The 12,121-nt window shown below is 35.3% G+C and overlaps 1 protein-coding gene across 1 annotated transcript in view; it reads right to left on the bottom strand.

Annotated features, from left to right (window-relative positions):
- The window catches only part of Sec20 (vesicle transport protein Sec20), a 29,011-nt gene that overhangs the window by 5,572 nt on the left and 11,318 nt on the right, over window positions 1-12,121 (bottom strand). The window contains exon 4 of the mRNA XM_083140803.1: window positions 2,763-2,884. Within this exon, the coding sequence (XP_082996929.1) occupies window positions 2,763-2,884 (122 nt within the window). The remainder of the gene's footprint in view (window positions 1-2,762; window positions 2,885-12,121) is intronic.

Below are 12,121 nucleotides of genomic sequence, written 5' to 3'. Positions count from 1 at the left end.
TTGTCAAGAAGTTGTGAAATTAATTAAATTTGAATGTATTTTCTTTTGAAAAATCATCACAATATAAGTGGCAACACAAAGAAAAAAATAGTTCTTTAAAATTACACATGCATGCCTATTGCTAAATTCTTCTCTTAAATACCAAATGAACAATAATTTATATTACGAACAGACCACTTCAAAGTTTTCAGTCTACTAGCAGAAGGTGATGTTCTAGACCTATTGCAGAAGCCATATTATGAGAAATGAATAAAACATTACAAATAAAACAGCTCCTCAAAATCACCTTACAGGACTACATTGTGCATATAAAATTACTTGCCAAATGAAATCATACTTGGGCATAATAAAAACACAAATTCATAACACTTAGGAAATTCTATAGTTCAGTGCACAATTTATTCCTGATATAACTGCCTCATCTCAATATTTTTTGATATATTTATAATGACAAAAAACTCAACAGTTAAGCAATTGCTGAGTTCTGATTTCACAACCTTGCATCCTGACAGTTCAATTAAAAGTAAGTTGATGAAATAAATGTGAAAGTAGGACACATACTTTATAGATGAGCTTCACTTCACAATGTACATTTGTATCAGTTTTTAATAGGGATGGGACAGATTAATTGGTAATCTATCGGTATCGGCCAATATAGGTATATCAGTGTATCAGTAAAATTACTGATTACACAGGCCTGCATGGGTTTGGATGACTCACAGATGACTGTTGTCCCTGAATAATTTCAGTATCAGATTCCAAAAATGAAATCCATTTTTACCCATCATGTCTATTTTTTTCAGAAAATTGCAACATATTAAGTGCCTTTATTTCACAATAAAATGTGTAGTTTCATGATTTCCTGAATAGATGGCTCTGTTTAAATGATGATAAAATATTGGTTTTCTAGAATGCAAATCCTCCAATTTTGAACTATAAATGCACAAAGTAGTAAGCATTTAATCCACCTTGTATTTTCACAAGACACGTTGACATGAAAATTGTAAACTTTGATTACATAAGTTCCATTTTCGAAATCCCTCATGAAAATATCCTTCACAAAATGTCCAAAACTCAATGTTATAATGTAGTGGGTTGATTGAATTTTATGAAATGGAAAAAAATCCTGATCTAGGGAAAAGTCCTGACGTGATGGTAAGAAATTTATGTCATATCCGTCATCAGCATTAAAAATACTTCCAGAATCACCTATTGGTTTGTAAACATCCGAAATTTTCTTTGATTAAATTTATTTTATTGTTTTCCGTAATAGGCGTAACGGAATGGCAAATATGATGAATTTGATTGTGAAATTTTAAAAAATCCTGACATGATGGGGGAAAATAGATATTATGTGCATGATTAGCATTCATAATACTTCCAGAATTACCTATTGGTTTGTAAACATCCAAAATTTCCTGTTTAAAATCATTTTATTGTGTTCTGTAATAGGCATAATGCAATGGCACATGTGATAATTTTGATTGTGAAATGGTGAAAAATCCTGACGTGATGGGGGAAAATGGATATCATGTGCATGATTAGCATTCAAAATACTTCCAGAATCACCTATTGGTTTGTAAACAACTGAAATTTTGCTTGCTTAAATTTATTTTGATGCATTTTGTAATAGGCGTAATGGAATGGCAAATATGATAATTTTGATTCTGAAATTGTGAAAAATCCTGACGTTATGGGAAAAAATGGATGTCATTACTGTGATCAGCATTGATTTGAAATCATCCGATTTTATTTTTATCAAAAATGCAGGTTGGTGTTATTTTACCAATCCGATATATCTATAAATATCTTATGATTTCGTACAAAATTCTGCCATTTTATTATATTTTTATGATTAATCTTCATGCCCCACTTTTTCAAAAAGTAAATGTCTAAATATGCACATTCTTCTGCACTGCAGCGCCTTTAAAGAGAGAAAGAAGGAAAGAAGGCGAAACATACATTTATTAAGGATGTTCTTCAAGGCCTGTTTGGCATTTTATATGAGATCAGTAGAATATCGGTTATTGGTTTCGACAAATTTTATATCTGTACTTTATCGGTATCGGCCAAAATTTCATATCGGTCCATCCCTAGTTTTTAATATGTCCAGCAATATTATCCAACTTATGGTTAGTTGAGGTTATGTATTTTATTTCTTTTACTGTACAAATTTACTTCATGTTAATCTAATTTTCATTAAATCTTACAAAATTATGATGCATATTAAAAAACTTTCACAGGCAAAAGAAATTTAGCCATTGGTTTACATATCAGATTTTACTGACGCTTATACCAGTTTCAACAGATATCCTTACATCAATAAAAGACTTCGACACATCTCGAATAAGTAATAAAGATATGAGCAGGGGTGGAAACTAGTCAAGTGGTCAAAATTACTGACCTATTTATTTATATTTCAATAAATTGTTGTCCTAAAAGTAAAAGTGGGATTTAATTTCTAAAAATTGTTATCTGGCTTCCACCATCCCCATAGCCAAACAAGGTAATCATGCAGTAAAATTACAACTTATCTGCAAATGAAGGAAGTCAATATTCAAGAAATGCATTTATCGCTAGCAGGAAATATGGTAAAAAAAAAAACGACTTTAGTCGAATTGAAATAAATCATCTAACAAGGGAGTTGCAATGGAGTAACAAAACGAAGAAATTACAAATTACGAACTAAGATGGAAAAAGTTAATTTTACTGAGCATTTTCCACCCCTTATACAGGGAACATAAATAGGTAAACCTCCAAACCTAAGGTATCTAAAGTTTCGGCACTACGTTGCGTTGTCTCTGCTAGATGTCGACTGATAGAGAGTAGATGGTCCGTAACACCTGATGACATTTTCACTATGCCCTCTTTATCCTTGCGATGCCTATAAACAAACAAAAAATGCACGTGAGAAATCATGAGTACATGGATGTTCAGTATATATATTTTTTCAAAATATTTATATTAAAATGCTTTGCAGTAAATGTTAAATACAGTAAAACCTCGTTAATCCAGACTTTGCTTAATCTGGACAGGCCAAAAAAAAAAAAAAGAAAGAAAAAAGAAGCAGAATGCAAGGTTTTAAATGTAGCTAGAAGCCAACAAGAGAACTTCCCAAAGAAAAGGCAGTCAACCACTGATGAAATTCTGTTTCCCGCAGACTTTGTACTTTAGTGTATAGTGTATTTAGGCCTGTGCCCTTTAAATACACCATAATAAAAGTGTTTTGTTGCTATAAATGGAGTTTTAATGCACTTTCTACTGTTCTTTTACGTTATTTCAGTTAAACCTGTCAACTTAACCCCCCCATTAGTCTGGATTAACGAGGTTTTACTGTATATTTTTTATGAAGGATCAATTTTCTTTGTTTTCAGGTGGGAGATCAGACTAGATGTTTCTTCATGTTTGATTATCATGTAGGAGACCCAGACTTGATTCCCAGGGTGTATGATCTCATATGGAAATTTATCTGAAAATATCCCTGTGAAAGTAGCTCTGAGCATCACCCAGCCTATTATATGTGGGTACCAGTGAACGACTCTGAGGAGTAAATGTGACCAGTGTGTGGTGCTAATACATCGTTTCCACTACGACCAAAATCAAGTAAGTGAGTGAGTGAGTGAGTGAGTGTGAGTGAGTGAGTGTGAGTGAGTGAGTGAGTGTGAGTGAGTGAGTGAGTGTGAGTGAGTGAGTGAGTGAGTGTGTGTGTGTGTGTGTGTGTGTGTGTGAGAGAGAGAGAGAGAGATCCTATCACAGGGTGGCCACTCTAGGACGACAATAAAATTCAAGTATAATTCAAAGTTTTTTCAAGTGTACAAGATGTTTTCTCTATTTCAACCTCACAACCCACACACATACATGCACAAATATATTAACATTATAAATGGTCTGTGTGATGCCAGTGAATCCAAAAATTCTAATTCAGTTCAATTAAATGGTACATATATATTTTAAAAGAATAAAGTGTAAAGTTTACATTTGCCATTTCACATATTCAGAACAGAAATACATCTACAAACACAAGTCACAAATGTTATAGGATATACAAACCTATGAAAAATTATTAATTGTATGAGAATTTCAAACTCAAATTTAACTAATCAATTTCAAGGTATCATATCTTGCAGTCGTCTTCCATCTATCAGAAGATTGTTCTGCAGAGGACACTAACAAAGTAAACAGATTCATAGAATTCAGTTTTATTTTCCACAGAGCTTTCTTTTCTTTCATTGATAAAAATAAAAGCTAAACTGTGAGAAATGTGTACATTCATAAATGTACATAATTTCAATGGGAAGTGGATTAATAGAAGAATTCCCAGAGCCAATAATTCACACAGAATTCCTGGTGACTAGTCACCCTGTACCAAGCAGAAATGAAATTCCCTGACTTTTCCAGGTTTTCCAGGACAAAATTTACATTTTTTCCTGACAATTCAAACAGCGAAATAGTGAATTTGGAAAATTATTACAATTCACAAGCTAGGAAACAATTACGGAGTTTTATCATAGGCAGTAAGTTTAAAATGAAATACTTGATTATATTTAAAGTTACGACTAAATGAGATAAGAGTGAAGAGTGAATGATTAAGAAATACAATTTGTAATTTATCAGTCTCCTTATACAGTGCGTTCATTTCGATCTGCAGCCGAGAGATCGGGAGAAACGTGGCGGGCGGCGCTGACGGAGATGCCGACATTTGAGGCCTGTAATGCCCGCTTATTTTTGTGGACATCTTGCAAAACGAGCACTAACCTGTGTTATAACACGCAAAAGGTCTTCTGTAATTCTTCCAAGTTCCACCCTTATATACACAAATAAATACGCTTTAGAAATTATATTAAGAGCCACAGATAATACTCTGTAAAATATTTTAATCATAGTTTTGACCAGTAACGTCCTGCTTAAGTTTATATCCTTGAAAGAGTTTTGTGTCGATGGGGATCGTTTGGAGGTTTCGAATGTGCAACACTGTATCAAGATTACGCTGCAGACGAACCGTTAAAAGCTAATGGTGTTCGTGAGCTTCCTTGCAATCCGAAATCTCCTAGCTCAAGTTTTTTGTTCCTTCGCGACTACAGAGCTGTGAATATAGTGGCAGGCAGATGTAAACCAAGAGCGTGTTAATTTCGTACTGTGCGTAAGAGTGTTATTCTTGGTTACTTGCCGTTACTTGTTTGTGTTATTGCAGTGTGTATGTGTGTTGTGTCAGTGAGACGATTGGAATGCCAGCCGCAAGGTTCACGTTAGAACAAAGATTTTTTATGTATGACACGTACGTGAAAACAGACTCGTGTCGAGAAGTGTGTAGGCAATTTGTACAGAAATTCCCAGGCGTTTCACCTCCACACAGAGATACGGTTAGACATCTTGTCCATAAATTACGAGAAACTGGATCGTTAAATTTTAAAACGCCTAAGCAAAAACGACGGATTCTAACTGAAGCAAAACTCGATGATATTGGTGCAGCTTTAGAACGTTCTCCAAACAAACCTCTACGCCATGTTTCACAAGAGCTGGGCGTGTCAAAATCATCGGCACATTCAGCCACTAAGCTACTAAAATTAATACCGTACTCTTATAACACAGGTTAGTGCTTGTTTTGCAATATTTATATAAATGTCTGCATACGTCCATAAAAATAAGCGGGCATTACAGGCCGCAAATGTCGGCACCTCCGTCAGTGCCGCCCGCCACGTTTCTCTCGATCTCTCGGCTGCAGATCGAAATGGACGCACGGTACATTCTCGGTATTATATGTTGATATTTCCACTGAGGTTTGGAATCCTCTGCTTGCAAGAAGCATTAGTTCGAACTCATTTTTCGATGCATAAAGCTACTTCTCTCTTCTCTGTAAAGCACACAACATAACTCTTGCATATAAGTGAAACAATTGAATTGTACAAAAGAAAGTGTCATATTTCCTTACATTATCAATGGGATTTCTGCTTCAGTACAGTATATCCAAGTGAAGTACTGTGAAACTGACAACATGCAGTTATACCATTACTGCTGACGAAAAGGGTATGTAGCTATTAAAAATATAGCGCAAGGAATTTATAGAACTGCATTGTATAGGTACCTGATTTAGCTAATCACACATTAAAACAGGAACACACTGTTAATAACAGCTTCTGAAAGTTCATATACGAGGGGCGTCCTGAAGAAAGCTCCAATGGCACCTATACGCAGCACTAGTGGTCGGAGAGCAACACACACACATGCAGGCAGGAAGAAGTGACATGTAGCTGTAATCTGGTACAGTTGCAATGTATCCGTTTTAGGACAGTTCTAGGTTCAAGATTGCAGCTCTCATACAGTCTCCCACCGACTACGTTGTAGCCTACATGTAGTAATCAGATTTTTGCATGCTCAGAATTTGGCACAGAGCCACCAGCAATCATGTCAGATGTGCAGACTGGACGTCGTGAGTGATAGTATGGTCAGATGATGGTGCAGACAATTCACGGAAGGCCAATCAAATGTGCACAACCCCATTCAGCTGAGTACACGCCGGCCCTTTGCATCACTTCAGGTGAGAGATCTTGGACCACTCCCTGTACAGCCCTGGCCTTACATGTACCATCTTTCATCTCTTTGTTTAACTGAAGAGGTTTCTTGCAGGACAGGATTTGACAGCTACACTGCAGTAGAGATAGTTCCAGTCTTTGCCATGGGCATATAAAATTTAGTGCCATGCTACGACAAATGCCAGAACAACGGTGGTGATTATGCCGAAAATTAGGTTCGGACTCACTGTTACTAATGCAATAAATTACAACTGATATTCTTGTTTTATTTATGCCTATTTGGTAGGGACCTTGATATCTTGTTATTTTTTTAAAAAATGGAGTATTTTTTTTATTTTTTAATATTCGGTGTTATTTTCCCCAAAATTCACATGTTCATTTTAGTGCATTTTCTGGCAAATATCTGAAATTATACCTTCATGGTGTTTTTAAACTACTGTTTCAAATTGTAAGTCACATGGCCTATGCCTCTTCTTGAGAGTTTGATATCTTGAAAGTTATTTTGGGAAAGTTATTTTCCATACCCCGTTTTAATTTTAAGGTAAGGGTTTTAGATAATGGAATTTTCCCCGTATATACTGAAGGGTGCATAATGACCATTAAGTGGTGACGCACCCAAAAAATTTAAATCAATCAATCTCACGTAACAGATACAGATATATTATGGCACCAAAAATTGGCATTATCTTTTTTTTGACTTGTTAGTGTTACATTTCTCAAAATTCGCATTTTTGTTTTAGAACATTTTTCTGCGAAATATACCGAAACTTAATACTCCATTGTGCTTTTAAACTATTATTTTAAATTGTAGGTCACATGGTCTATGTATTATCGTGACAGTTTGATATGTTGGAACAGATTTTTGAGAATGTAAAAGTAAAGTGCTCCCCTGCACTTTGGCATGAAGGTGTATAGGGGTGTGGAGTTAGGGCCCCAAACTTTCTTGATCATGGCTGAAGGTGGGGGTGATGTGATCGTCTCCATGCTCCTGGCTACCTTTATCCCTCGAAGTTCCTCCAGGTACCTGCTTGATATGACGCTGGGTGGGCACCGGAGCAGTTTGAATAGGTGGAAAAGATCCCGGTTCTGCCCTGCAGGGGATCAACCCCGGATCTATTGCATGGTAGTCAGATGCCCTAACGACTGAGCTCCATTATTTCTCGCTCGACAAATGCCGATGTTGCGCACTTAGCTTGGTAATTCAAAACACATCTCACATGACAAATACTGAAGATGTGGCTCCCGTGTGACGGTAGATACGCACTCGATCTCCGGTTAGAACCCTGCCACTTTGCTCTGTGATGCAAATGGTTTTGATAGAAGTTGAGAAAATCGTTGGAAATACATGATTTAATGTGACTGTCGGAATTATTCCATGTATAACAAGCATTATAGTTTATTCTTGAATAAAATGTTGAAAAACTTGCATGTTCTATGTACACAAACATGTCCTAGAAAAGACAAGAATCTTGGATTTCATGGAATTTTTGTTCTTTTAGGACATTTTTTTAAAAAATTGCTAAAAACGCCAACAATTCGCATATTATGCCAAATTCGCATTATTTCGATATTTCGGACAGGCGAAAAATGTGTCCAGACATCACTGCACGTTCATAAACACAACTTCACAGCAATTACCATTTTCCACGGTTTTCACGTTTGCGAAAAATCAATGTCCCTACTAATTGGAAATTACTTTCTGGCCACCCCTCGTATAAATCAGTAGATGGAAAGTGAAAATTTAGCAGGGCTGGCAGAGAATAGTTAATTCTTGAAGAAAGTGATTTGCTTTTATGATTGAATGATTCGAGTAAATATGATATTAAAATATTTACGTATTTATTATTAGTATTTTATTTCAAAATATTGGACATTAACTTCACTCAGTGAGAGATCAATGACCATCTCTTACGAGTTTAAACAGACAGGGCAGGGAGTGGCATTAATTTCATTGCAATACTAGTGCTGCAGTAAATTTGCACTTGCCAATTTTTAAAACGTTCACCAATGCAGATTTATGTTTCACTTTTTTGTGATAGTATTCAATATATACGTATATATATATATATATCCCGTTTTGCTGGATTCTTCTTGATATCTAAGAATAGTGCAATGTCATTGTAAACGTATGTTAACTTGTGTGAAACCAGTAATACGTCAGGATGATGAAAGAAAACCTTCGTAAGCACTGCTACATTAAATATTGGTGAAGTAAGCCAGAAGAGTAATAAAATTCCAGCAGCATATTTGCAGTCTAAAGCTCTTCTTGTTTATGCATATGATTTTTGTTGGATGTTGCAGACCAAAGACATCCAACAAAAAATAATTCCATACGAGTGCCATGCATGCAATTTCTGTCGCATGTTGTAGTGAGATACTTTGTCAAGTGGCGATATTCGACAAAAACCGTATGTATCAGTGGAGCCTATTTGTTTCCATGTTCCTTCAGTTTGTCCAACAAAATGCCTTACTACGACGTCCGACAACTATCGGACGGCGCCACCTGCTCCCATTCCATCCATCTGTTGACTTTTCTGTCCCCTTACTACTCCCATACGGACAAGAAAAAATGATAATTCAATGCATTTTCCATGTAATATTTAGAGGCTTAACACATTTTTCTGCCCCTCCGGAAATTTCTCTCTCTCTCCTCCTGCCATCACTGGTTTCTGGCGCCATGGTTGTGTTGTGCATAAAAAGGGCCTAAAGGTTGAGGCTGAAACTTAGCAACAAGACTTCCTGTTCCAGTGCAGAGTTCAATAACGATATCTTTTTTTAATAATAATAATAAAAAAAAATTAAAAAGTCAATCAAGACAAAATTTCCTGACATTTCCCTGACTTTTTTTGACACCTCAAATTCCATGACTTTTCCCGGTTTTCCACGTCTGTCGCTACTCTGAATACACAAGAGAGCTTTACTATTTTTTTTCACATGCAAATATAAGCAATTTGTACAATTTCTCAGAAAATGATAACTATTTGTAATGATATAATACATTTATCAATTTGTACAAAGAATAGTTTATAACAGTTTTTAATTTTTACCCAACAATGTTTAACAACAATCCTTGTTAAAAAATTATGGAAAAAGTATTTAGAAATATGTTAAAAAGCTCCCTTTCCAGATGAGCCTGAAAATACCAAATTTTTCCAAGGAGATTTTTCTTTGTTTTTTGTTTGCTGTTTTTCAAAAAATCATAGAAAATATGTTGCTAAGTATGTTATTTGAAGGGCTCGGAGGTAAAACATGGTAAGTGACATTTTGGTCATCATTGGTCAAATCAAATTTAGTTTATTTTACTTCACCTTTCTGCCACTTTGGCTAATCGCGAAGATAAGGATGAATGATGATATGTTGAAAGTTATGAAGGGACACTCACAAAGAACACCCATGTCCAGGCTGGGATTCGAACCTGGGACCACTGGCATCGTAGTGCGAAGTGCTAACCACTTCACGATGGAGGTCGACTATTTGTTATGTTACATCACCTTACAATTAGATGAAATTGATGAAGGGACACTCGCAAATAGCACCCATACTGAGCATTAGGGCTCAATCCTGGGAACTTCAGTAATAAGATTAATGGTAGACCACATAACTTACTCAACCACCAACCCAGCATGTAAATTTTAATAACATAATTGTTAGCTCAGCACTATTCAACAGATTTTGCTATATTTCTTGATAGAAAAACTTCGCAAAATGAACTATAAAATTGGTAGTTGATCAAGAAATCAAAATTAGAAGAAAGCTACACAGGGTGCAAAATCATTTAAGACTGTAGGGGGGGAGAAAGATCTTAATCTACAACCCACTCCCCCCAAACATACATATAAATTATACGATATACATATTTATAATTTTCTTAAAAGCAAAAATAAATTACTAAATTAAAAATTTATTACTATTATTAATTACACAAAAAAATTAGTTAATTTCATGTATATCAGATATTATAATGTATAACACCATTAAGCCTTGTTTCCGTGATATGAAAACCTCAATATGCTGACCAAGGCAGTAATTTATTTTATTATAAAACATAAACTAAACGTAATGTTTCAACCTTCTAGCAAGGTCTTCTTCAGACTCTGCACCAAGTACAAATGTAACAAGGTACAAAAACAGGACGATATATAGCCTAAACCCAGCATTGGCTGAACTGGTTATGAATGAATGGGAAAAGAAAGTGATAGAGAAAGGAGGTGACAAAATAATTCTGTTTTGCAGATATGTGGACGATTGTTTCGGCATATGGAAGTGAACAGCTCGAAATTTTTGGCAAAGAAATACAAGATGACGAAAGAGGGATATTATTGGAACTCGAGATAGAAGAAGACGACAAGTTAAGCTAGCTAGATATATTGATGAAAACGAAGAGAGGACAAGAAATTGAAACCACTTGGCATCAGAAGAAGTGTGCAGCAGGGGTATTCTGCCACAAAAGAAGTTATGTAAGTGAGGTGACAAAAATAAATTTTATAAAGAACATGGAGGACAGAATCAAGAAATTATGCACAAAAGAATGTGAAAAAGAAGGCAAAATAAATAGCCTATGGAAACAGCTGGAAAAGAATGGCTATGAGAAGGAGGATAGACTGGACATAAACAGAAAAAGGAAGAAAAGTGGCAGGAGAGAATTAGAAGAGATAGAAAAAGAGGAAGAGAAAGAAAAAGAGAGGAGGTTTGGAATAAGGAGTATGGGGAAGACCACAGAAAAGATATGCAAAGTGCTTTTGAAAGCGGGCATTAAAACTTACAGCAAGGGAGGGAGAAGCATCTTAAGAATAGCAAAGAATGCAAACAAGAAAAAGGAAAACAGAGAAGAGGGAGGGATTATCTATGAAGTGAAATGTAAAGAATGTCAGAGTGTGTACATAGGAGAAACGAAAAAGAGGCCGAAAGACAGGTTCAAACAACATAAGGATGATGTACGACTTTCGAGAGAGAGAAATGCGATATTTAAACATACGAGAGATGAAAGGTGAAGAAGACAAAAACTGGAATGCAGCACTGAAGTTAAACAAAGAATGGAAGAAGGTGTTAGAAAGAGTGGAAAGGACAAGAGAGAAAGAGGAGAGAAGAAGGAAGAAGAATGAAGGAAAAAGAGCGAGAGATAGAGAGTCCAACCACATTCTAGATGGAAGAAAATATGTTTAGCCTTTTAGGTGAAAGTACAGTTGACAAGGGAAAGCCACCTGCTAGAATGTTCCAGAACAACTTTCTAATAGTCTGGAGGGGAGTAATGTTTGTGTATATATATCGTCCTGTTTTTGTACCTTGTTACATTTGTACTTGGTGCAGAGTCTGAAGAAGACCTTGAAAGAAGGTTGAAATGTTATGTTTAGTTTATGTTTTATAATAAAATAAATTACTGCCTTGGTCAGCATATTGAGTTTTTCTTATTATAATGTAGCAAACTACTTCCTTTACTAACTGGTTAAAGATGTTAATAACTTATGAATTAGTTGAAGTGTTTTTTTATGTGTAAATTTTTATTTAGTTTTTGCTTTATATTAATATAAATCAATTAGATTTCATAGTTGTTATTATCTCGCATACTTGTTTTATTGTGCATATTGATGTAT

Source organism: Lepisma saccharinum, chromosome 19 (assembly GCF_977018435.1).
Source record: "Lepisma saccharinum chromosome 19, izLepSacc3.1, whole genome shotgun sequence".
Classification (NCBI taxonomy): domain Eukaryota; kingdom Metazoa; phylum Arthropoda; class Insecta; order Zygentoma; family Lepismatidae; genus Lepisma; species Lepisma saccharinum.
The sequence above is the reverse complement of the archived record's forward strand: the minus strand, read 5'-3'. Positions and strand labels throughout refer to the sequence as shown.